Source organism: Amblyomma maculatum, chromosome 1 (assembly GCF_055883805.1).
Source record: "Amblyomma maculatum isolate TAMU_Amacu chromosome 1, ASM5588380v1, whole genome shotgun sequence".
In the NCBI taxonomy this organism is placed as follows: Eukaryota; Metazoa; Arthropoda; class Arachnida; order Ixodida; family Ixodidae; genus Amblyomma; species Amblyomma maculatum.
In genome coordinates, this window is record NC_139344.1 from 14209948 (window position 1) to 14237101 (window position 27154).

The 27154-nt window shown below is 46.5% G+C and overlaps 1 protein-coding gene across 1 annotated transcript; it reads right to left on the minus strand.

Annotated features, from left to right (window-relative positions):
• Positions 1-334: 334 nt before the first annotated feature.
• LOC146201797 (uncharacterized) lies at positions 335-25611 on the minus strand. Its single transcript, XM_084599341.1, has 3 exons — positions 25367-25611; positions 24209-24352; positions 335-501 (listed from the first exon to the last, which is right to left on the minus strand). Exons 1-3 carry the CDS (start codon positions 25437-25439, stop codon positions 335-337), a joined length of 384 nt encoding a protein of 127 aa, XP_084455467.1. The 5' UTR covers positions 25440-25611.
• Between the last annotated feature and the right edge of the window lie 1543 nt (positions 25612-27154).

Sequence of the window (27154 nt, forward strand, 5' to 3'; positions counted from 1 at the left end):
TTAAAATTAGACTAGCATAAAACGTGTGAAAAAGAACAACAGCAGAGGCAACATGGGTCAAAACAGAAGCTTCTAATACAACGAAAAGTGCTTTCCCTTCATTCGTGGCTTTCTTTATATTGTCAAGACCGAAGGTTCGGCTCCCTTCCACGCGGCCGGATGTTCAACCCGAGAAGCGACGATGCACGGCTAACTCCTGTGTTGGTAAAATGCGGCGGTGTAAGACAACACTTCGATATTTCGCCGCGCGTCAGACAACCACTTCTAGGTCGGTGCCTTAGTTCTCACGGCTTGGATCAAGGCCGGAGACTGATGATGAACACGTATGACGTGCTCAGCTCAGCGAATGTTGCAGGCCCGACATCCGGTCGAGTAATTGCACTCGTGTTTTGTCGCCAGCCAAGATGCGGTGTTCTGCTGGACTCGTATTCTCACGGTCAAGGCTTGGAACTGTGAATCCGATGCGCCCAGCCGGCGCCAAGTCTGAATCGCGGCCCGTGACTGAAAGTAACCACAACATCTCCGAGACAGCCACAACATCTCTGAGACAGCCACAACATCCCCGAGATTATCAGTCGGGTCGAACATATGACTCCTGGACAAACGATGTGTGTTTGTGTGATGAATCACGTGGTGGGTGGAACCTAAGAAGTGGCTCGAAGGCTATTGAACGATGAAGAAGCAGTTGAAGTCCCCAACTCCAGGGATCTGGGGATGACGGACTGTATTTAAGCAGCCCACGGGCGGCATTTTGATAGGCTCTATTTAAGCTCTCACTATGTCCCTCTTATGACTTTCCTGTACTCCATGTAGACATGTAGATAAATCGCTTGCAATGTCTTTTCTGCCGCAAGCCTCTGCCCATTCCTTCAAACCCCCTCCTGCTCACCACCTCTTCGGGACGGGACCTGAGGGGGATCGACCAGAGTGAGAGCCGAACCGAGGGTCCCACATCTAACAATATGTATGTCATAACGAACCCCTTATTTCCCTATCTTATTGCCGCAAGCCATTTAAATACTTATTTGTTCTTTTTTCGACAGCCGCCGGCATGCGGCCTTATCACTCTGATTCTGGCACGCGGACCAATTCTGCATTCTTTGTTCATGCTCGTAGTCATCAGTTTCTTTGCCGCGCAAGATGCACCGAGATGTGTCTCGAAGATTCCGACCACTCGCGTATGTTTCTGCAATGTTCTAGGTTGTGCCCGTTTGCGGCTTTACCTAGATGTTTCCTCGCCGCCTTTAAATTGAGTATTCGATATATCCGTAATTCGACGACTAGCGAGCACGTTTGCTGCAATTGCCGCACCGAGTTGTTCAGATATTTTGAGGGCGCAAGTGAGCCCAATGAAGAGTTAATCTCAGTGAGATTACGCTTGTCTTCTCTTTTGCTGTCTACGGCATTGAAACCACCACGCGACATTATTTCCCTCATTATAGAGGAGTAGTGTTCGAGCCAAACCGGGCATTTTCGTGTTATACAATAATAAAACATTCTCGAAATTGGTGTTATTTTATCTATATTCCTCAGCCACACCACTTAACTTTGGCCAGCGTTTCACTATTTTTCCCATGCCAGCGACGTAGAAAGCATTGCTAAGTCGGCCCAACCATGACTGGACCGCTTCTCCACCTCGTCATAACAGCTTAAGTTGCAACCCCTGGGGGTCCGGACAGATGGAAATCACCCGGGGCGAGGTTTGGTTTGTACAGGGGCGGGCGGTTGGAAATATCGCCCTGTCCAGTTGCTGTTATGTGCATATCGTGCGACGCAGACGAGTATGCAGACGTGCATTGTCCTGCAGGAACAGGACCGTGCGCCCATGCCTCAGCCCGCACCAGCTGTTGAGCCCCTCGCATACGCCGACTAGCATGTGAATTCAGTTCCATACAGACTTCATGCATTGACAGCGCAGACCTGTTTCATGTGTAAATAACGTACAAGAAGAGGCAGAATCTCTGAATGCTGACAACAAAATAAGTCGCGGTCATACAGTAAGATAATCAAAGAAAAGGGGACGCTCTCATATGGCCTCAGCTAGAGTGTCAGGGGCTTTAAGGGTGTCTCGATGCGCGCACCCCCTATTCGCCTCGAGATCGACCCAGAGGTGGCGCCACCGTCGCTCCGATAGTGTGGACCGGCAGCCGGCGGCGCTTGCAAAAACATACGCAGCTCCGGTTTGTTTCCAAGTTTACGGCGGATCTTCTGGCGAAAAAAACGTCCCTGCTGCAACGGATGAGGGGATTACTGCTTATAGTTTTGCAGTTTTCGTGCTTAAAAGAAGCGCGGATCATAGAACACGGAACGCAACCACCCCTCTTTTAGATGTGGTTACGTCGTTTTGCGTTGTGCCGTGTTCAGATATTTCGTTGCGTCACACCAGATGACAGGTTTTTTTTCCTCGCCTTTTCCCCAGCGTGCGCGTTCCTGGTACGGGTGTCCGACAGGGAAATGCAGTGTCGACACTTTCATCGAGTGCATTTCGCGTCGTAAAACCTCATTTCGCAACACGATGCTATTATACTCATTGAAATAAAATTACCATCCACAATTTACTTCTTGCGAGCAGCGTACTACGTATGAGCTTTCCCTTTCCTCCTCTAATTTTGTAAGGCGTAGCTGTTGCCTATGTCGTCCATGACTGGTGAACTGCAGGACACGATGAAATGCGGGACGATATACTAGTTGCTGTGCCATCATCTTCCAGGCCAACGCAGATGCAAACTTTGTGCCCTGACCATGGCTTAAAAAAAGGAGACACGGCCTTGCTATATCGTCATTTACTTGACGATTAAGCTTATTAAACATAGCTCAGACAGCGTGCTGTCCAGCCGGTTTGCCATAAGCTGCATGTGACTGCATCAACCCTGACCAGGCAACGCCGGCACTGCTGTAAGCTACTCCCCCGAAATGAGAGCAGTCCGCGCCAGCGATGCGGTGGATCTCTTGTGCCAGTGTCAGAAAAGCATGCTAAAATTTATTTTTCTCGTGATAATAATAATAGAACACCTGCCGCACGCGGGCGGCAAGTGTTCTTGTATGCTATCTCCGCTGCTAAAGCGTCGCCGAAAATAATCATATTTTACTTTTACTACGAAACAGTCTGGTTGAGAGTAAACAAGTTTCATGAACGAGTAGTCCGATTACCATAACGCATCGCTGATCAGCTACAAAGTGGCGCCCGCTGTGGCTTCGATGAGAAGCAATCCATAGGCGACGATTGGGAGACGGCCAGAGCGCCGTCGTCCGCCTCGCTCGAGATCGGCACCGTTGCGGAAAGCTTGCGGCATTCGGCGCTATAAGCCTTATGAGATTATCGTCTCTTTCCATGGTATGGGCCAGGCCTGACAACAAGCATGCTGAGACGGGACGGGGTGGGTATTTGGCTCGATGTTGCGTGCCTCACCCTATATAAGCTTCTGCTGTGCTGTCGGGTGGTATTCGAAGATTTTACGAAAGCGTCGTCGGACGGCGCTCTCTAGACTGCGTATTTTATGTATTCATTTTGAGACGCGTTGTGGTATACAATGTGTACGTTGTTCTAGCAGGCCAGGGGCCCTATTCTCGACACACATGGCTGCCGTTCGGCGCCATTTTTTGCTCTGATTGGTTCTCAGAACAGTCACGTGTTTCAGATTTCTGGCGCGAAATTTCGGTGTGTTGAAATGGCTTTTTGCGGTGACGTAAAAATGACGTGAGCATGAAAACGGATTTTTAGCAGCGGTATTCATGATGCATGGAGGGTATATATAGGGGTTGAAGTTTTCGGTATTTATTTTCGGAGAATTCGGCTGACCTTTTTCGGTGTTTATTTGGAAACCCAACTTCCGTTTTTTTTTTTTCGGTTAATATTATTTACTGCTCAAGAAATATCGTTTTTTTTTTTTTTCGGTGAGATAACGGCATTCGTATGCAGTTAAAAGTGACGTAGCGTACATTTTGGCTTTTTTTTTTTGTTGCATGTTGTTTTATGCACTTTCATTTAATGTACAGTTGGTCAAATATGCAGATAAGAACCCGGAAGAAAATGCTATTGCCATGATGAAAATTAGCGTTAAGACAAAACGCATATGTAAAACGAATTCACACGTTAGACAAAGGAGTGACTGAAATATTTATTACGATCAAATTTTTGCATAAACTAAATCACTTAAAAACAAATGCGCTTCTCTCGGCTTGTGTCCGAGAAGTGTCACGTGGCAAGGAACTAGCGGGCTTTGGTCTCCGTGATTTCCTGGATACACTTGCGCTGTAAATTGTCTGCTCTGACCTTCGCCCTTTGGAGTTCTTTCCTTGCCGCAGGCGCCCATTCTCGAACGCTTGATATGTCTATGAGGGTTGAGAAGCACGGCTGCCATTCTTTCCCCATTCGTGAGACCATGAACAATGCCTCAAAACCCTCAGCCGCTGTGCTTAAACCAACGATCCCACTGTCTCTCATCATGCCCCTGGATTGAACAGTGTTGTAATTTTCTCCCGCCATCGAGAGTGGGCGGAGTGGATGAAAAGGTACTGACATTTTTCGGTTTAAAACGAACCTTTTAAAATGCTTTCGGCGTACCTTTATCGGTTTAAACCGAAAAGTCTAACCCCTAGGTATATATAAGTAACTGTGGAGGGAAAACAGTGGTATATATTGTCACCGTCAAACAGCCAGAGCAGCCAACGTAGGTTAGGAAAGTGAGTTTAATAACAGTGACGCGGCATTGGGATGCGGCAAGGCTGGCGAGAGCTCGAGCGAGGAAGACGAACAACACCGGGCTCCCTAGCATGGCTAAGGTCAGCTAAAACGTTAGTAATCCAATTCGGCCGCATGACGGCGCCACACGAGTGGTTAAGAATGCGGCAATATGATAGAATGAGTAGCACTTACGCTTGTATTACGAATGGGGTGAAATGAACCGCCCACTGTCAAGAGCCGACTCCTGAAATCTGATTGGCTGATGTTGTGTGGTTAAGTGGAGAAACCGGGTTAATGGAGAAATATGGGAGAGGCCTTCGCCCTGCAGTGGGTATAATCAGGCTGATGATGATGATGATGATGATGTGTGGCGGGAAATACCTCATGCATAAACATTTAGTTATGACGTCAAAATGACGTTTCATTACGTAAAGAATCCTCTGCCATTGCTCTAAATGACCCTAGTTGGGCACCGCATTTTGAACCACTTTTAGTAACTTGAGGCGGTCGCGAAAATAATATGGCGAATTCGACGTGCAGTGAAGGTGACTGTAAACTCACCGCAGTTTGGTACAGAGTTTGGTAGGTGGTGAAGCAAGCTGACACATCTTGTTGTAATTTGCAGAAAGCACTGAAACGACGTTAGAAGGGAACTTAGCTGCGTCATATTTTAGAGGATTAATAATGAAGACGCAGATTTACAGCCGCACGAGGGTCGTAGCTACCCTCCCGTTGCAAATTATTTGCTCTCATAGAGAAACCATCGATCCGCGCCGTCGTTGCCAAGCGCAGCAATGCGGGCCGCTAACTCAAGCCCTTGATCTGCACGAGACGAGGCATTTCAGAAAGCAACAGAAGAGGAAGTTGGGCGAGTTGTAGGTTGTTCATGATGGTTTCGTGGGCGATCTTTAACACAGGGACAAAGAAATAAAGAGAAATAAAGGTGCCAGTCCCGCGTTTTCTTCTCTTTGTCTCTGTGTTAAACAGCGTCCACCAAACCATCACGAATTTCAGAGAGCACCGCGATGCTTTCTAATTATCTGTCTGATCGGATCGTGAATGCAACCTGAGGGGTCATATGATTCAATGGTTGTGCAGGAACTTCGCGCGACAGGCAGCGAGGGATCACCGACTTTCTTAAACGCCGGCCCTAAACACTGCCTTTTTTGCCTTGCACTATATGCACTCACTGCAATGTTAATGAATTGAACAGCCTTTCCACGATGGGCAAAGCAAGCAAAAATACTCACAGCATCTATTTTAATAAAGGAATGTGTGTTTCATGTACATGGCACATGTTTGCTTGCCACATGTGATGTGTTTCATATATAAAGTTTTCTTTTAATATGCATGCGGGCTCATCATTTGCTTATTTTATAGAAAAAAAAATAAGTACTCTGGAGCACGTTATGACGGTACGCTCTAATCATATGATGTAGTTGAGTGACATTTTGTGTTGATTCCTTTTTTTAATACAGCCTGTTGAGTTCGTGGACCCCGCTGTTTGCCGGACGAATTCCACCCGGAAACCCGAGCGTTCCTGGCAAGCCGTACCGTCGATGCCGCTGCCTCGTGGCGACGACGTGGTGCCAGCAGCCGGCATTTGTGGCTGCAGCGAAAACACTATTCTTCATAGCTGCGTTCTCCAGCAGCGCATCCACAACGCCATCCGAGACGGGTATACAAAGTTTGGGACGATGTGTACCGTCGCGGCGGAAGCGGTAGAACACATCCCCCTCTCCCTTCGTCTTGGACCTACGAGACTCAGGTACTTGCCCGAGCTGCGATTGCCTCCCTGTGTGAAATGCTCGAGGCACATGACGGCTGCGCGTGTGTTCGTGTGAGAACAACAAATTCTAAAGAAGAGCCCCCAGCAACGGCCTTGGACCTATCCGCCTCTTCGACTGTTCGCAGCGTCAACGCAGAAGAGAGAGCTCCGCTGATTGGTGGAAAAGAGCGTGATCTGAAGGACTGAACTCTATATAAGAGCGCCCGACCCCATTGTTCTTTTCTTTCCCCTTTGTGGTCTCTGTCGTTGCCATGTGACGTCTACTTCTATACTACTCTTCGTGTTAATAATGAGAATACAGTTCTCTTAATATTCTCTGTTCCTGAGCCCATGTCTCTTCGCTTCTGCGGGTCAGTCCCCCAGAGGATCCGAGCCACAGCCAATACAGGACCCTCGACATGCAACAAGCCTGAAAATAATCTCCCTTTATTGATTTGCATTTTACCGTTTTGACAGTAAGGAATACGCGCGCGCGGCGCCGCTTCATACCATAATTTCCTCAGTCATCTTTCGCTTTCTTTCCTTATTGTCCGTTTATCCTCCTCTGCACATGTACGGTAAGCTGAGAACTGCCTAATTAACAATTAACCTTCCAGCTATTCTGTTCTTCTGTTTCGTTCTCTTTCTTGGACATCTTAAGCGTTTCGCAAAAGCTTATCGCACGCCAGCGCATGAAAATTTAACCGACTAGGTGTAAGGGCCAGCGTATGCCTTCCACTTCGCGCGTGTGTGGGGAACACTCTCTTTGTCTCTCTGCGCTGCTTTCCGCGCTCTACACAACTCAAGCAGACACAATATGTTAGAACCTTAAGCAGACTTGGTGACCTGACGGTAGTTGGTCATAACGCGGCTTTTCGAAAAAGGTGGGTAGCACAGCCAGCATCTAACAGTAATTGATACTTTGACACGGCGAGTTATTTCGGAAATCTGTCGATTTCTTCTGTTTACGACGAGGTCCTTAAACGTTTTAGTTCCTGCATTTACAAGCCGCTGATAAGTGAACGTGAGAGGTCATCGGCGCTTATGAACAGCAATGCTACTTTCCGCTCCCATTTTTCACCAACCCAATGCGAATATTCCATTGCCGTTCTTGCTCTCCAGCTGAAACTCGCGCAGCCTTTCCGTGCGTAGCTGATGCCGAATGTTCGACCGCAAGTATGTCAGGACGCACTAATACCGCAGCGCTACAACATACTTCACTCGCCTCACTGCAACCCGAGGCTTCCGAATCACGGAATGCACCGCAGAGTATCGGTTCCTGCAGGAGCACAGTCGTTTTTCATACTTGGCGCCATTATATAGTAGCAGACGACAGCGCGCTTTTTTCTGTCACTTTATTTCTCTTTTTCTTCAGAATGCGTAACCCGATTGTGTGCTTGCGTAACGTGGCCCCGTCCTGATGCACACGTCACGCGTACGTCACAATTTGAACAAAGTGGCGAATTGTCGAGAATATAGGGCCCAGCTCGTGAGCATTTCGCACTGGGGCGCTAATGTGCGCATGAGTTCGTCCTTAGACGCCGCTATTTCCTGGGTTTAAAGCGCTAACAGAGATCGAAAATCTGCAGTAACTGCGGTTTGGTCTGCCACATCGGCTTACCGCCGCTTCGCGTACCGCGGCTCGTGCACGGAACACATTGCAGCAGATGACGGGGCGTCGATTTATGTCGTCAGTGGCGGCGCCGGTTGCCAGATCAACAATTTCTTCACTAATAAACAAGAACTCTAGTTCTAAAAGTATCTGCAGCTGCGATGGAGCTGAAACTGAGATTTGCTTTTTTGGCACATCAGAAATGACATGCAATAAACAGCTTATGTTCCAAAATTGGTGTCATGCTCATGACCCCATTAATAGTTCCCATTTCAACTAATCCCCGAGTAATGTAGCACTAGATGCAATTTGGGGTTTTAAAGCGAGAGCAGCTATAAGTCTCAAGTGGCTAAAACTGCCACACATCTGATGCATCAATTTGTCAACGTACGTATTACTAGGCTACGTACGTATGACCAACCACCCAGACCTGAATTTTTTCGCCAAAGGGAAATGAAAACGCCTACCTAAAGCCCGATATATGACTTTGTTATATATGGTGAGATCTACTAGACATTCCAATATATTATACTCGTTTCCGACAGTAAACTGTTCCTTTAATAGACAGGAGAGTTGCAAGACATACTTTTTCCTTTCAAGGTTTCTGGGTATATGATTGATCCAATTAATTTGTTTTCAGTCATTAATACTGAATAAACATTTTCCACCAAGTGTCACGGTGGATGAAGTTTTGAGTGAGAGCAAGCAAGACACAAAAAGATAAGACAATGCATCTCGCCAGTCGGACGAGGAAAAGGAAGAAAAAAGCTGGCTCCACTCTCGCGCACCCCTCGGCACGCGTGCCTTGCAATTGCTTTTAGCTGTAGTCATAAAGTCAACGTTACGCTGCTGGAAATACTTGCTACGGTCTGCCTGGTTCGACACCCAACAGGACTCATGGACCGCCCTCGACGCTCTTCACTCAGGCGAGTGCATCTTGATGACGTTTCACCTCGCTAGCGAGCGAAAACCATCGGTGCGGGCCGTTTTTAAAGACGACAAGACCGACGTTTTACAAAGCTCCCGGGTTCCTCGATCTGCAGCACGGCGCGACGCGGCAACCACCAACTTTGAACACAGCATGCGTGTCCCTGGTACTTTGCAGATTTTGCTGGAGCCCTTGCTCCCATGGAGAACCGGTCCCAAGAACAACGAAGTCCGTGGTCGCCCTCGAGCATCTCCCTTGCGTTCTGTGTGCAGCTGAAGGACGATAGGCCTCACCTACTGGATGTGAGGAAGCACCTTCATCCGCTGCCAGTAGATGTTCCTCTAGTCGACACAACGGAGGGTGCCATCCAGTTCGTCCATTTACTGGAACAGCGCAGCGATTTGTCATCAAGCGGCGGCTTCTTCACAAGGTGCTATAAATGCCAAGCTGCAATCGCCGATGATAGAAATGAGCACACCGGTCAGGACGAACACCTGATCGGACTTAGTCGACGCCGAGCATGTCTTCGTTCCTGCTCGGGTCATGATGGCTCTCACTGCACATGGCCTGCATCGTCATCGCGGTAAGCGTGATCATCCCGTGCGACAAGTTGTCGCCCGCGCCCGCACGACTTCTCTTCTGAAGAAAGGATCTGGCGATCATTCCCCCATGTACCCACGGTGTTTAAGCCATGGCGCTAAGGGGTCACTTGAAGAGCCTGCTGATTGGCGTGGACAGCTGAACGGGGAAGGATCGGCGCCGGGCATCATCGGTCGCGCTCAGCGCGGAGTTACGCATTCGGTCCGCACCGTGATCATCGCGGAGGCCACTTGAAGCTAGTTCTTTAAGTTGGTTCTCTGTCTACTACTTCCCTGCAGTCCTGCAACAACGTTTGCTGGCTGCACCGTTTTATATGCCACGCACACACAGCGATGTGCCAGTAAAGACACTCTTATGTCCTCATTTCGTTATTCTTGTTTTTCTTGCCGACTATGCGGACGACATGTCTAGGCGAAAGCTTGTCCGTTGGTCAAGCTAACTTCGCAGCTGAGTATGCAATGGCGTCTCGAAGGCGTAGCTGCACTAAATGCTGGCGACGCAACTGTACTGGGTACTCTGCGCTATACCTGCTCTCGTCCCTAGCTGTTTCGAGAAGATCCTCCTGATTTTTCACCTTCCTCCTCCTATCACATCCTCTTGGCGCTTCGCTTTCAGCGTTGACTCGGAGATCGGTGACATTATTTCTTTTTTCGAGAGCGTTTTGAAAGGGGATCAAGCCAGAGTAAACCATAAAATAGGTATAGTGTTATAGAATCAGAGAACATTAGGCTCCCATGAACTGATATTAATAAAAATAACACTCTGCGGCTTAGCCATAGAATGCAGTATATCCACTCCAGACGCACCAGGCGTCTAGCATGTTAGTCGTAACGAGATATCCAGCATGGCTGCAACAAGCGCTCAGATCTGACTTCTTAGCCAAATTCAAATATAAATTCCTGCCTAAACCATGATATCTTGCCTTCTATTTTGTCCCAGTTAATGTAATGAGATCTACCAGATTATGCCAATAAGTTTATACTTGTCTCCGACAGCTATAGTAGACTGACCCTTTAAAGAAGCTTGGGGTCTACAGACCCAAGTTTTACGGTTGTTGTCGAGTAATTTCGTGATGTATGCAACACGCGCAGTCGTTGTCACTTTCTTGGAGGAAATGTGGGAATTCTTTCCAAGGCGACCTGCGCCGTTGATGCGATCAAGGGTTGTCCTCAATTCCTCCAAAATCTGCGCTCTTCCTAATTCTATCGGGTGTCCCAGCTTATTTTCGCCATGGCTGGAGTCGAGCGGCAGCACGCTCTCTGCAGCTTGCGCGGGGGATGTTTACTGTCTGCCGCCGCTTCGAAATCCTGGTGTTGTGACCCTACTCGTCGTAAAATTACTATAGACCTACTATAGACCTACTATAGACCTACCATAGACCTACTATAGTTACTATAACAAGGGCCCCCTGGGCGTCGACATATTGCTCGCCGGCCTGTTGTGTGCGCCTGACGTCTGCACGGTGGAAGCAGGAGGCGTTTTGTCATCCTCCTCCGCGGGCGGCACGTACGGCCGCTCGCGTGCGACGCGCATTGGGACGTTTGCTCTGGGACCGCGTTTCTTGGTGCGCAGCACAATGAAAAAAAAAAAAAAAATGAAAAAATGAAGCTGGCCAAGACGGCAAATCTACACATGCATTATGTATTCACATAGTTGTGATATTCGCCTTCTTCATTTTTCCCAACGAGACGTCGTAATCTTGAGATGTTATCAGGGTCCTGGGTAAGGGCGGTAATAAGCGCCTTCTGTTACAGCGCGGGAGGCCATGCGCACACTTCAGGAGGGCAGGAAGACGCGGTTTACGGTGAAAGCGCTAGTCGAAGTGCCCAAGAAATGCGAGAATAGTAGATTTTTGCAACTTCGGCTGACAGAACATACAATAGGTAAACGACCGCCAGCTCGACTGGTGAAGCCGCCCGAAAATGCTCAGCATGTGCGGAAGCAGACAGAAAAGTGTCCAAAAACGAAAAAAAAAAAAATGCCGTCGTTCTGACATCCTTTGAGATCATGCACGCATGCTAAACAGGTACTCCTCTTCGCTCGGTCACTAAATGTAACAGACTGGAAAAATGAAATGCATTGCAGCGAACAATAGACGCAACGGAAACTGCGTGCAACACGCCGCTCGCTCCGTTTCCGATAGCGCGAGCAGACATGAGAGGCCAGAAGTGCTCTGCGCTTCTGCAGAGTCTTGTCATTACAGTTTTTTTAGGAATGCGCTTTATTATAGTATCGTGCACGAAACAAGGGAAGCAGGAAAAAACAAAAAATCGGCTTTTGTATACAACATAATGGAGTTCTACTCAACCTTACAATAGGGCGCCTCTCCTTGGCTGTGTTTAAAACGCACAGTAAATACAACAGAGAATCGGGTTTTGAAAAGGCGATTAGTACTCTCTTTCTACTTTCACTCCCACCTTCATCCCTTCCCTTACGGCGCGGTTCAGGTGTCCACAGAGCAAGTGTGACAGATACTGCACCTTTCCCTTCCTGTGAACCAGTAAAAAAAATGTTGCGCACTGTAAGAAATGAGAACATACAGTATATTAAAGGGGTCGTGAAACGAAAATGTAGCTGCCCAGTTGCAATTTTCCTTGCTTCAGTAAACATTAGGCATGCGGATTCCAAAATATCTCGTCGAAATATTGCTTCTGCATTTAATAATACCATTCTGAAATCACAGCATTTTTGCGTTCCTGAAGCGACCATGCGACCCTGTAGGCCGGAATTAGAAGTACTCGCCTACGTCATGTTTAGCCGTTTAGAAACGCAGATATAATCATTATTTCTCATAAAATAATAGGTTCCTGTTAAAGTTAGCAAATAAAAGTATAGTATATCAATTATGCGCTCACGCAAACGCATTTCTTCAGCAATATGTACCAGTGCAATCCCTCGTTATTGTCACGTGACGCGCGGTCGGCGGCGGCGGAGGAGGACGGGTGGTGTCTGCTTCTTTCTGCGCTCTGGAACGGAGCGAGAGGTGACGCTCAAGTTCAGGTTTTCGGTAACGACGACTATTCCTCGCTCCGCCGGGTACTCCAAATGACAATGGTTCCAATTTTATTTGTTGTTGTTTTCTTTTTTTTGTGAACATTCGTGATGGAGCACAACGTCTTGAGCAGTCTCATACCACCGGTACAGCATGGTTTTGCGGCCGCTGCTGTAAATTTTTTTTATTCTTGGCGTCATTAAAGATACGATGTAAATACGATTTCAGGTCAAAGAAATCGACAAGTGTGTTCAATCCGAGTGGTGGGTGGAGTGTTTCAGGAGCGGGCGCCGCGGCGCGTACTCTTATATTAATTGTTCGCCTCCGCGCTGCAGTGTTACTGTACCGGTCGCTCGCAGGCTCCATCTTCGCTGACCTGGCACCCGAAAAGTTGCGTCGGCGTAAGGCTCAAAGCCCACGATGTAACCATGCTTTAACAGTAGCGACTATATTCTAGTTCACTATAGCAGCACAGCGACGCTGGAACCCACGGAGGAGCCTAGGCGTCGGCCATATTAAAAAACTCTGTGTGAGTGCAGAGTAGGGCACAATTAGAACCTCTAAAATTCACCGAGCTCGGTCAACTTTGGCTCAGCAGGCTCCGCCAACGGGAGCTTCTCATTGGTTTAGCGCTATGACGTATCTGTTGAGTTGAGGAGGACGCGCGCTAGGAAACCGAAATTCTGTTTTTGTCGCTATTAAATAAACGTGGGTGATGAAACGAATCGAGGTATATTATATGATGCAGGACAAGGATTCCATTTAACCAAGCCGTGCAAAATTTCCGGAAAACGTTTCACGACCCCTTTAATGTTGTCTGAGTATACACTGAACCACTTCTACACACATAAAGCCAACTGCTTCAGTTTCCGGAGGATTTTGCTTACTCCGTAAACTGAATGTATACGGAGGGCGAATGGAATTCATTTTTAGTTAACTGATTAGTTGCTCATACCATTCGCCCATTTAGAACTACCTTGGCTGCCAATCTTAAGCTGTGCCAGACGAACTTCAGTTCAGTTCAGTCGTTCAGTCGTGTCCGACTCTTCGTGACCCTATGGACCATGTCACGCCATGCTTTCCGGTCTCTCACTATCTTCCTAACATCACATAACTTCATCTGCAGTGCCTCGAGGATGCCATCTAACCATCGCGTTCGCTGCCTACCCCTTCTCCGGCGACCCTCAACCTTTCCCAACATCAAATCTTTCTCCAGCGACTCCTCTCTTCTCATCAGATGACCAAAGTAGCTGAGCTTTAACTTTAAAATTTGACCCTCCAATGAGCAGTCAGGGTTTATGGTCGACAATATCGACTGATTTGATCTTCTGGCAGTCCAAGGAACTCTCAAGAGTCTTCGCCAGCACCACAATTCTTCGGCGGTCAGCCTTTTTCACAGTCCAACTCTCACATCCATACATCACAACTGGAAAGACCATAGCACGAGCTATACGGATCTTGGTTGGCAGACTAATGTCTCTGCTCTTTACTAGGCGGTCAAGGCTAACCATTGCTCTCTTTCCCAGAAGCAGGCGTCTCCTAATTTCATGGCTGCAGTCTCCTTCCGAGGTAATCTTGGAGCCCAAGAAGAGAAAATCTGTCACAGCTTCCACTTCTTGTCCATTGATGCTCCAGGACTTGATAGGGCAAGACGCCATGATCTTTGTCTTTTTAATGCTCAGTTTAAGCCCAAACTTCTCACCCTCTTCTTGTACGCGCATCAGAAGTCTCTTGAGTTCCACTTCACTTTCTGCCATTAAAGTGGTATCATCCGCATATCTAAGGTTGTTGATACGTTTTCCAGCAATCTTCACTCCAGCTGAAGACTCGTCCAGACCGGCCTTCCTCATGATGCACTCAGCATATAGGTTAAATAGGCAGGGGGACAGTATGCAGCCTTGCCTCACTCCTTTCTCGATCGGAAACCAATCAGTAAGACCATGCCCAGTTCTGACTGTGGCCTAGCTCTTGCCCTTCATACAGGTTCCTGAGGAGACAGATGAGGTGAATTGGAACTCCCATCTCTTGGAGAGCTTGTCACAATCTGCTGTGATCTACGCAGTCAAACGCTTTCGCATAATCAATAAAGCAGAAGTAGATTGGTTTCTGGAACTCTCTTGCTTTTTCCATGATCAGCGAAGGTTGGCAATTTGGTCTCTAGTTCCTCTGCCCTTGCGAAACCCAGCTTGCACGTCCGGAAGCTCCCGATCCACATACTGCTGCAGCCTACCTTGAAGGATTTTCAACATCACCTTGCTAGCATGCGAAATAAGCGCGATCGTGCGGTAGTTGGAACAATTTTTGGCACTGCCTTTCTTTGGAATGGGGATGTAAACTGACCTCCTCCAATCCTGTGGCCACTGCAGGGTTGTCCAAATCTTCTGACATAATGTATGCAGAATGTTAACAGCGTCATAGTTGAGGTTTTGAAGCAACTCAGCTGGAATGCCATCAATTCCGCTAGCTTTGTTCTTAGCAAGGCTGGCTAAGGCCCATTCAACTTCACTCTTCAGGATGCCCGGCTCGAGATCAGTAATCACAACCGTCTTATGTTGGGTTTGCACATTCGGGTCCTTCTTGTACAGTTCTTCTGTGTATTCCTGCCACCTCTTCTTTATCTCTGAGGCTTCATTGAGGTCCTTGCCTCGTTTGTCCTTTATCACGCCCAGCTTAGCACAGAAGCTTCCTTTGATATCTTTGATTGTCTTATACAGAGCTCTTGTGTTCGTTAATTGGCTGTTGTCCTCAACTGCTTGGCACTGTATGTTCAAGAAGGCATTCTTATCTCTCCTTGCTATTTTCTGAAAATCCGCATTGAGAACCTTGTATCTTTCTCTTTCCCCCATAACTTTTGCCATCCTCCTTTCCTCAGCTATTTGCAAAGCCTCTTCAGATAACCAGTTTGCTTTCTTGCATTTCTTTTGCTTTGGAACTACCTTAGTAGCAACTTCTTGTATTATATCACGAACATCAGTCCACACCTCTTCGGGCTCTCTGTCTTCTAGATCTAATTCTTGAAATCGATTCCTCACTTCCACAGCATATTCTAATGGAATTTGATCCAGATCATACCTGAAAGGCCTTCTAGTTTTCTGCGTATTCCTCAATCGAAGCTTAATGTTGGCAACAAGAAGCTGATGATTGGTGCCACAATCGGCCCCAGGCCTTGTTTTTACTGCTTGTGTAGCGCTTCTCCATCTTTGCCGGCAAAGAATATAATCGATCTGATTCCTGTACAGACCGTCCGGTGAAGTCCATGTGTACAGGCGCCTCTTGTGCTGTTGAAAATGAGTATTCGCTATGGTCAGGTTGTTTACTTGACAAAACTCTACTAGCTTCTGCCCAGCTTCATTTGGCTCGCCAAGACCGAACTTGCCTATAATTCCGGATATTTCTTCACTCCCGACCTTAGCATTCCAGTCTCCTATGAGAAAAACGACGTCTGATGATGGGGTGCGGTCTAAAAGGCATTGTAGGTCCGCATAAAATCTCTCAACATCAGCTTCTTCAGCAGTAGTGGTCAGTGCATAGACTTGGATAACTGTTATGTTGAAAGGGTGACCTTGGATCCGAAGTGAAATCATTCGGTCGTTTTTGGGGTTGTACCCATTTAGAACTACCTTGGCTGCCAATCTTAAGCTGTGCCAGACGAACTTACCTGCATATATTACTTCTTGCGGTATTCATCGACTGATCCAGCGGAAGTTTTTACTAAGTCCGCATATAAGAATTGCGGACGGAGAGGGGATGCACACACTGAGTTCGCGTAATTTTTTCTCACTATCAGCTCCTGTTCAATTTGTAATGAGGTATTGCTATCGCCATCTATGAACCGGCAACGGCACCAATCGATGCAATCGCCATCTATGAACCGGCAACGGCGCCAACCTTTTCATTCTTTCTTTCCTTCTTTCCCCTCACCCCTCTGACTATATAATACCCCTTGATCTGGAAATAAACCGTCGTACTTTTGGCCTGGCTACGCTGTCAGATGCATCACTCGGGAGCGGCGTTCCCATTGACTACGCCTTTCCAACAGTGGCGTTCCCATTGACGGCGCCTTTCCAACAGTTATCCTTCGCTTCCATTTAGTCGGTGCTAAGAGGGATAAGAATAGGAAGTAAATCAAAGTACAGCTTCGCCATTTACAGCCGCAGTATGCAATAAATACCCGGCCTAGTTCTGTGAAACTGAAGGAAGATTTCTCTTCTCTGTATTTTGTAACAGCCAGCTCTCTGAATAATATATAATATCTTGTTTGAAATTCACAAGTTGCATGAATCCATCGCATTTTTTTTTTCTTTTGTATGTGTGTGTGGTACCTTGAACCTTGCGAACGAACGCTTGAAGGCGCAAAACCAGACGCGCACCGGCCGCCGCCATAGAAGCGAGCGGCTGCAGGCTGCAGGGTCGGGTTAGCGTGCCTCGATATCAGCGCTGCATCGAGGCACCCTAGGTCGGGTTAGGGTGCCAGCCTCAATGGTCTTTAGCCTCGATTAGCCTCGATGTCTTCGCAGCGCCCCTCGCAGCGGAAGAGAGCGCAACTATAGCTTAGACGAGCTTCCATTGTATCCGTCTCTAGTGTGCAGGCCGTATAAAAGCGCGCGCCGCCGCCGCTTTAGTCCAGCCGGGCTTTGGCCAAAGAATAAATTAAATTTCTCATGCAGGCGAAGAAAGCCAGTCGCATGCTACTCAATTCAGTCAATAAATTCAGTTATTTTTTCGAAATTACTAAATACTGACATTAGACAATAAATGGGATTTACAAAGTTGGAGAGCACTTTCAGAAACTCCCATTCGTCATTCGCGATAAGAAAAACCTCACGTGCGTCTTTTTTTTTTCCGGGCTCCAAACACAACTTGCGAAATACAAAAACAACAAAAAAGAAATTACGGGCAATACTTAAGCTCCGCCTTTGCTGTACCCAAGCCGTATGAATGTGTCTGCGTGGCCTAGGGGTAACGTGAATGCAAGGGTCCTGGCAGGTTGATTTTGATCTCACCCTCCTGTAAAAAAAGTAAGGCCTTCGGTGGTAGCTCCTGCCAGCGCAGGCAGCCCTACGTCCAGTCAGTGCGCGGTCATGTCAGCTGCCAGCTACTGCCTGGAAGAGCCATGCTTGCGAGTTTTCGCTCGCAGCGTCCACGCCGACGCCGGATTTTCGGTGAACGGGGCCTTTAACCCTATCGCGCTAAAAAGAATATAACGTGTCTGGGACATTCGCGCGCCACGATTGTGCTGATCGTGGTTTAAAAGAGCGAAATCGGCTACGGCTGTGGCTCTTTACGGCCCCATTGCAATGGCAGGCCGACATGTCTGCGCTGATTTCTTTGTCCGCGCATGACCTAGGCCATGCGCGAACAAAATGTGAAAACCTAAAAAATATGAGTGAAATTGCAGGTATTTTAAAAAAAAATTTCTGTCCGCGTACAGAGAATATTTGTTCTACTTCATTGACCTAAGTACTTTCACAAAAAAAAAAAAAAAAAAAAAAAAAGTTAGGGGGTCGCTTAGATGTCTTTTAAGAGGAAAATAGCGAAAGCCTACCCTTCATCTCCTATCAATTGCCTCTCATCGCTTGCCTATTATCGGCGTTCGTTGCAGTGCTAGATGTAATTGGTTTACAGTAATGAAAGGCGCAGTATCTGCCACACTTTCCCCTGAAGTGTGTTTGGACGGTACACCATCGCGACTGTCGCGTGGCGTTCCTTAGTGCGCGTTCAAGTGTGGGATTGCAGATGACAAGAACGATAGGGAAGAACACTTCTCGAGGAATCTCACGGAACATGACACACCTCGCGCACAGATCTTTCCACCTCCACTCCCACCTTCCTCTCTCCCTCAACGACGTGGTTCAGGTGTCCGCAGAGCAAGTGTGACAGATACAGCGCCTTTCCTTTCCTGTGAACCAATTGTTTTGTAGGGAGAGCTACATTGGCCGTAAAGTCGCGTTTTCGCTGTGGCGACGTGGCCGCGCCGTTGCCTAGCAACCGCTGCTTCCTGCGGACAACTGAACCGCATAGCAACAGTCCCACGCTGACATTGTGGGTTCGTTTATAGGAAAGGAAAAGCACAGTATCTGTGACATTTGTTCGTATACACATCTCCTTTCTCTCTTTCCACTTTCACTCGCACCTTCCTCCTCCTTACTACGGCGCGGTTCAGGTGTCCACGTGATAATTGTGTGACCGATACTGCGCCTTTCTTTTCCTTTTAGGTATCATTAAGGCTGCATATGGTCCATACATGGAATGCTTGCGAAAGTGTGACACCTTCTGCGAACAGGCGATGATAGTATGAGCCATTAAAGGCTTTCGCCTTAAAACAGTAATTTTCTGATTTCCTGTCGAAACCTTGATTGGAAGGCAAATGTGTCCAAGCTTTGGCGGACATAACGTGAATTTTGACTTCCTGGTTTGGTTTCTGTTGGCATTGCTTGCAGGCGTGCGGTTTCGACCTTTATTCTCTTGATATTTGCGCTCAGTTCGCTGGGAATGTTGTGTTGTGCTCGGCTTCCAACTACGGCAACTCAACTAGAACGCGATACAAGATGTTTGGAGTCTCGTCGTGTTGTGAACGGCGAAAACAGTTGGCCGTTGCGATACGCCGGCTAACCGTCGACGGCGAGTTTCAGACGGGGAACACGAGGCTTTAGAGTATTTTGTCAATGGCAAGCATTGGGTAGCTGTTAAAGCTAGAAAATTTTGTAAAGTGGGTTGTTTGCTCTCGTTCAGGAGCACTAAATTCTCGCTCGGGCGACTTTGGCTATGCGCTACGGTTGTTTTCGTGTGATGGCGGTATGTAGCGAGCTTTCGTTCCACGCCTTCAAAACGTTCGCAAATTATGTTTCTTGGCCTCCGTCAGAAGTACTGAACAATTTTTTTTTCCTCCGCCATTACTGCTAAATGCAAGTTTCTAGAACCTCGGCCAGTGCTTACCAATCAGCTGTCGATGGTTGGTCTCGTTGCCTGACAAGTCCAATGTGCCAACGTTAGCAGTTGTAAGATTTATACATTGCTGTGTAAGCAGGTATTTGCTGATTTAATTCCAGATAACGAAACATGCTTTCACCAGCGGAGCAATCAGCAAGAGCATGCAGAAATTGCAGAGAAATACAAAAAAGATGGATAAAGTTTCCTGCTTGTGGAAACCTGGCCACAACATGGTGCAGTGGTGTTTATTCTTGTCCTGTGTAGAGAGACAGTTAAAGACGGTTGCAGGGATAAAAATTAACAGCATTTTTCGGTACTCTGGGTAAGTGTGATGAAAATTTTCACTTCAGGACAGCATTAACATTGTCCAGCTATTTTTACTCTTTCATTGTCACATAGAAAGCTGACAGCTGAGGTACGTGGTATAAAAACAATATTTTGCTGTTCAGCAAAGCAGTTCTATAATTGCCTAGGTGCGGCTAAATGTGCATGCGAAAATTAAATGAATGTCTACATAGGTGATGTCATGCAAGGTGCTGCATACATTATGTGTTATTTTCATTCGAGAGGTCTCTTGCGTGGCCTTCAGAAGGAAAACAAGGTGCTGGTGGCCATTGGCTCTCAGGAAGTGCAAAATCTGTAAGGTAGGCAGAGGCTGGCCTAGATAGTAGCTTTTTTATGTCCGTAAGGGTAAGAAGTATGAATCTTGCCGAGGCAAGATTTCTGTGCTCTGTACCATGTATTTTCTTACAGCTTGCTATTAATGGCCCTCAGGTCTACTGAAGCACATTTCTATAGCCTGTACTAGGCATTTTGTCACAATTTACTATTCCTCACTCGCAGCTTTGTTTGGAGGTGATTAATCACATGCTGTAAAAAATGTGTTGCAAAAGTTGTGCTAGAGATGGTAATATGAGGTGTAATTACGGTACGAGATAGGTTTCCCATTTCCAAGAATCTTTGCTCTGTCATGGCTGTATAATAAAGACGAGTCACTTTTATTTTTGGCTATTTTCTTGTGTCTGACTGCTTCTCTTGGTGCCCTTAGCAAAGCTGGGCTACCTGTTGAGACCTTGCTTTCAGCTGATGTTTTCATTATGAAGAACCACAAGACAAGTTGACTTTATGCCTGGCTTTTCGTGCTTGACTCCTTTACTTTGAACACACTGCATATAGTGCAGAAGTTATACATTCCCACATTTCAGTATGTATGCATTAACAGCCTATGTACCTGCTGTAAACATCGGAATGTACACAATCTAGTTATTCTGTCCAACCAGACCCCAACCACAAAGTACACATCATCAAAATAGTTACAGGCTCTTCCCAGCTTTGAGTGGAAGAAATAACGGTTTCACATTCTGAAGTTTCTTGAGGTTTCAAGAGATTCCATTAAAACAAAGCTTTTGTTTAAGTACTTCCCTTTTTTGACCGACATAATGCAGCAATCAGTATTGGGAAATCAAGCATGGGAATTTCAAACATAGAGAACTCTTCAGTTGTATGCTAACGGCATAAAATGTCCCGCACACTATGATTGGTTAATCTTGTTTATGAGTGGGGTTTTCACGGATGCACTGCAGCCTCAGCAAGTGGATATGTCTCTCTGACTGCCAAAATATCTATGTCACTAGCTGATCCAGGCCCTCACCATGCATTAGTAGAGGGTTTTGGCCATATATAGTCTTGACTACATACATGTGGGGGTATCATGCATGCAGAATGAATACAGCAGTGCTAAAAACGCAAATTATATGTCATGCATTTGCATTTTCGTAATACAACTCAAGTAAAAAATCAAATGCTTGAGAAAGAATATTTATTTCATTAGCCTCCTAATCTTTTTATTGACTGACAGTATAATTTTAAACATGATACAGTTCTTTGGCATTCTACCTCCTACAGTTTTTAGAGAGAAAAAAAAAAAGCAAACTAGCACATATGTGGACAAAATTAGTTATAGGCTGTCAAGAGCGTGTAGCTTAAATTAGCGAAGATTGTGCCCACTTCTAACGGTTCGAAGCACTGGTAAGTAAATCTAGATCTTCTGAGGAATAAACACAACACGCTGTTAGAATCACATGCCACAATTTTAGCTTTTGCAACTAAAACGCGGTATACCGCCGCCATGCTTGCAGGCAGCTGCAGTACACTGCAGGACAAGAAACCCTAGCTGTTCTGACTCTCTCGGGCAGTGCAGCATGAACCGATAAATCTTTGTAAAGGCTGCAAGAAAAAAAAAAAGTGCACAGTGTCCTCTTTGCCGTCGCAGCTACAACTTGCGCGACAGTCTGCTCCTATACGTATCGCTAAACTGCGGCTGCCAGCAGCCTAATTATCCGGCCTCTGCTAGCGAAATACCTCTAAAAATGTTTACCATAGTGTATTTTAGAGGCATATGTAGCGATTGCATGATAACATCAACGACGAACGGACTTCAACCGAATAATGCATGCTAAACTTCAGCCCGTACAGACGACACACGTTGTAATGGTTGCACGTGCAATGATTTTTCACCCGTTTTCTTCAAATACGAAACGTTTAATAGGGTCATAATATGTGCGCAGATCATTATGACCTTTTCTACGACCTTATTCGCGCTTACAAAACAAGTGAAAAATCGAATTTAGTATTGTGGATGCCGAGCTTTAAGCACAGTGCAGCGGACGCGCGTCTCGCAGATAGACCAAGAAGTCGGAATTACCCAGCGTGTTTTGGGGCTCGTTCAGATTGGACCATTGGACACCACCTTTATATATATATATATATGTGTGTGTGTGTGTGTGTGTGTGTGTGTGTGTGTGTGTGTGTGTGTGTGTGTGTGTGTGTGTGTGTGTGTGTGTGTGTGTGTGTGTGTGTGTGTGTGTGTGTGTGTGTGTGTGTGTGTGTGTGTGTGTGTGTGTGTGTGTGTGTGTGTGTGTGTGTGTGTGTGTGTGTGTGTGTGTGTGTGTGTGTGTGTGTGTGTGTGTGTGTGTGTGTGTGTGTGTGTGTGTGTGTGTGTGTGTGTGTGTGTGTGAAGGAAAGAAGCCAACAGTCGGCGAGGCCAAGGAAAGCATTGGGGATTGTACTTCGTCTTTTCTTTTTTTCAATTTTTACTTCGGTAATCACATAAATTAGTAACGTAATTTGTTTAGGGGAAAGATAATTAAACACAAAGTAGAAGAAAAAACAACATGCCGGTGGAGGGAACCGAACCCTCCTTTTTTTTCTTCTACTTTGTGTTTATCTTTCCCCTAAACAGATTACATTACTAACTTATGTGATTACCGAAGTAAAAATTTAAAAAAAAAAAAAGACAAAGTACAATCCCCCAATGCTTTCCTTGGCCTCGCCGACTGTTGGCTTCTTTCCTTCATGTATCATAACGAGCACCCTCATTTCCCCTTCATTTATCTGCTTTTATATATATATATATATATATATATATATATATATATATATATATATATATATATATATATATATATATATATATATATATATATATATATTGTCGTGTCGTCTGTTCAAGTTCTACCGCAAACTGATTTTTACTTAAACAGTATAGCTAACTATGCTGAATAGAAAGCGAAATGGTATGACAACCCCGAAGGCACTGTTCGACGATCGGCTGCGTAGCAATCTCGATTCGAAAGCAGATAACTAGTGGCGCCACATTGAGGTCCGTTGTTGGTAACCATGAGCATATATTCGGCCAAACGAGGAGGGAGACTGGTTCCCTGCTACAGTGGTATCTGTTATGCATTTTTCCACTTGCATTTTCGGTGGCTAGACAACGGCTGTTGCGCGGCCAACGTTATGGGTGCCGTCGACTGTTGCCAGCGCCGAGATATATTCGTGAGTTAGCAAGGCTTTCGCCTTAAAAACGTGTAACACAACTTTATTGTTGTTACAGGAAGAAAAACATGTGAAATTTTTTATATCACTGTTAAACAGAAGAAACTGTAAAATCACCAAAAAATTAAAAACAGAAAATATAGCAGAACAGAAAATTTCTTTGATTTTCAACAAAATTGTTTTTATAGACCGTTTTCGCCGCGAGGAGGAAAATAGCCTCGAAGCGGCACGCGCGGAGTCGTTCCTCCTCTCCCCTTTCTCGCTGGTATGCGCGGGCGGCAAGGTGGCCATAGCATTTGCATTGAGAACTTGCATTTCGTGCTGTTTTTTGCGCTATAAAACAGCTTTTGCTTGGTTTTCACGCAAACTGTGACCATGAATCGTGAGCCGAGGTCATCAGGATACAACTGCGCTGTTGTTGGCTGCTCCAACAATTATCGTAAGCGAAAAAAACTAGGCGCAGAGCCATGTGCACAGCATCAACAGCTGCGGCAGCAGTGCGGGTGCGATCTGTTTCAACTGCATCGTTTTCCGTCCGATGAAAACGAGCGACGGCGTTGGCTGGCTAGCGTCAACAGAAAGGATTTTGTGCCATCGACCGCCTCTCGTGCGTCCTCGGAACACTTTGTTGGTAGACAACGTACTGCCATGAACTCCATACCTATGCTTAAGCTGGGCTATGAACGGAAGGTTTATAACGTCACCACTTCTTGTGCAACACACCCATGCTTCGTGAAGAACTTTGACTGACTGTGAGGCCTGCACTTGACATTTCAGTAATGTCAATTGCTCATCTACTGTATGCATGAGCACCGTCCCAACCCAACCACTCTGCAAATACGAGTACGACTGCATACTCCTGAATGATTTCACCTCCTTGAGGTCACACGCTTTCTTCTCAAGGAGGTAAAAAGTAATGTGTGGCATCTGCACGCGTGGCCACTTCTTTATGTCGTCACTCCAGTCAGTGACAACAGTTGGATGGCTGTACAGCTTGTCACCTGCAGACAAATATCAAGGGCACATAATCAGAGCAGTGGAAGGGAGTAGCTAAGAGAAATAGAAAAAAAAAAACACTTCAAAATTCTCGTTGCATGCTATATCACCTAACTACATGCCGAGGAAGCAATGTAACAGCAAGGTTATTACCGCAAACAATGAGCCTTGGCAAAACAAGAGTGCGCTAACTGCCCCAGTCTAGATACCAAAGCCTAGAAAACTCGTGTGAAAAAGCGTAACTTGGAGAGGATTGCAAGCGCTCTAAGTGCTCGCCAAAACACAATAGAAGAAAGGGAGGCGCGGCGAATTTCTACTGCCGCGTAACTAGTAGCCGCGCAACCTGTGATCTAACTTCACTTGTTCAGCGTGAGTTATTTACGGCCGAAACATTCCTCTTTCATGAAGTGAAAAGAGGACGCCACGTACGAGAAAAAAAAAAAAAAAAACGAGGCAGAGAGAACGGTCATTGATCGCTCAGTGGCCAAATCCCCTAACTAGCGACGGTGACATACGCGACGCCAACAAGTGTAGACGTTGCTTTCGCTCGGTGTCTACACGCTCTAGCTGAGTAAACAATCTCGTACCGATCACTGGATCTATCTGCTCGTTAGTGAGTATTTATCTCATTGATAACCCGCTGAAACACAGAGCGCACAGAGGATCGAGCGCTTTATTTTGGCACGACACGTATCTCGCCGAGAAGTGCACTGTAGCACGTGTTCGAAATCGTGAATTGTATACCGGTCAGCTTTACGAAACGAGTTCAGTACCGGGACTGATCAAACAATAAAAATCGCATATACACACCAAGTGTACTCAAGCAAAGTGAAGTCTCGCTAACGTAAACATTCATGAAATAGCTGTGTTATCCTGGCTGGCAATCGTAGTCTATCGAACGCAATTAAATAGCATAAAAGAAGCTTGGCGCTGTCTGTGTCGCTTCCTCGACAGCCGTCGTAGATAGCAGTGCGACCATTGTAGTGCATTAGTTCACAAACTCAACAAAATCCGCTTACCTATGTCAATCATCGGAACGCCGGTAAGAGTGCCACTGCCTCCGGCCCCGTCATCTGCCGAAGTTCCGGCCATCGCTCCACGAAACGGCGGCAGTACTGCTAGAAAATGCTTTGCCGTAATCCAGGAGCTTTTCTAACGCAAACACACACAAAACCAGAACAGAAACGTCTACATGCGGCACCGCCGTCCTGCACTGTGGGTATACAACAAATGTGTGCGCGCATACCAGCATGGCGCTAGGGACAAAAACAGAACATAGACAGCGCCACTTTTTCAAAATGGCGACCTCCTAAATAAAATGGTCTTATTTTTTAGCCGCTTCCGGCAGCGGCCATTTTCTGCCGACCAGCGCGCCGCCGCGCGGGCGCTTCTCGCTTCCTTGGGGACTGCGGGCAATCACTCAGCAATCACTTAAGGCCAAAGGGCGAAGCAATGCCGGGATAATGAAGCATAGGGCATTGTGGGGATACAACAGGTATGAGGTTTTGAGGGGTATTTGAACAGGAATTATGGTTCCCGGGCTTACTTTCGGAAATGCGGTTTTGTGCCTAAAATCAGAGGTACAGTCGACATTAGAAATAAATCAGAGAGCCGTCGGACGATTAGCACTAGGTGCCCACGGCAAAACCACAAATGAGGCGGTACAGGGAGATATGGGTTGGGCATTTTTCAAAGTACAGGAAGCTCAGAGTAAAATATTGTATGAGGAACGCCTGGGGAAATTGGACAGTAACAGATGGGCAGCTAAAGTATTTAAATGCCTATACCTAAAAAGCGTTGACTCACAATGGAGGAAAAGACTTAGAAACTAACCAGTAAGTATGCTGGTCACAAGGACGAAGAATTAGAGAGCGTTAAGCAACAGGTGAAAAACACAGAAGGTAAAAATTGGATAAATTCGATGGAAAAGAAACAGAGCGTGGAACTATACCGAAAGTGGAAAAGGCAGATCAGGAAGGAAGCTTTCTTTGATAACTCAAGAGGCAGTGCCTTACTTTTTGAAGCTAGATCAGGGTGCTTTAGAACACGCAGCTACAAAAAGAAATTTAACAATGAAGATGACGCATGTGCTGTATGTGGTAACTCCAGTGAAACAATTGACCATATTATACTCTCGATGCAGGCGCAGTCGATGCAGGCGCAGTCACTCTTCCTGAAGCTCTGGGGTTTAGAGATACCAGTGGTCGGGTGAATAAACCGGCGGTGGAAGCTAGCAAAACGGTCGCCATCTTGGAAGTAGTTCAGATTCTGCCACCAGGCTACACCACTAATCCATGACTGAGGAATTGAGTACCCAGCCACCCAGCCCTCTGGACTAGCGCTGCCTGAAGGCTTTTCTTGTGTTGCTGCGCGGACTTTGAAAAGTTTTTGCGGCTCCACATCAGTGTCCAGGCAGAGAAGGGGAGGACTTTTGTCCCTGTCCTGCGCAGCATGGGCTGCCCCATTGAACTCCCCTCTTCACCCCACCGCACCACTACTTCGAACAATACGCACCCCGAAAATGGGACAAGAGCCTTCTCTCTCTTGCCTATACTTCGTCTCACAAGACGTTTGCAGCACAGCGAAAGGCAGAGGCACCTCAGCTGGTCCAACCAGGATCACGCGTACAATAGGCAATTGTGCTCCTAAGCGCCTCTTATGCCACCACCTGATCAGACTGCATTTCGTCGAACTCTTGATTACAGTGGCTTCTCTCATTTGAGCTAAAGCTCGACATTCGGTTCAGCAGCGTTGAGCCTCATCGTTTATTTTTTTTTTAATTTTTAGTGAAGGGAATAACGGAAATG

What these genes read in the sequence shown, in the direction of transcription:
- LOC146201797 (XM_084599341.1), bottom strand. Translation starts at nt 25,439, where the DNA reads ATGGCCGGAACTTCGGCAGATGACGGGGCCGGAGGCAGTGGCACTCTT. An exon ending in CGTTCCGATGATTGACATAG is followed by an intron (nt 24,353 to 25,366) that starts GTAAGCGGATTT and finishes ATTTGTCTGCAG; the next exon opens with GTGACAAGCTGTACAGCCAT. An exon ending in GGAGGTGAAATCATTCAGGA is followed by an intron (nt 502 to 24,208) that starts GTATGCAGTCGT and finishes GGTTACTTTCAG; the next exon opens with TCACGGGCCGCGATTCAGAC.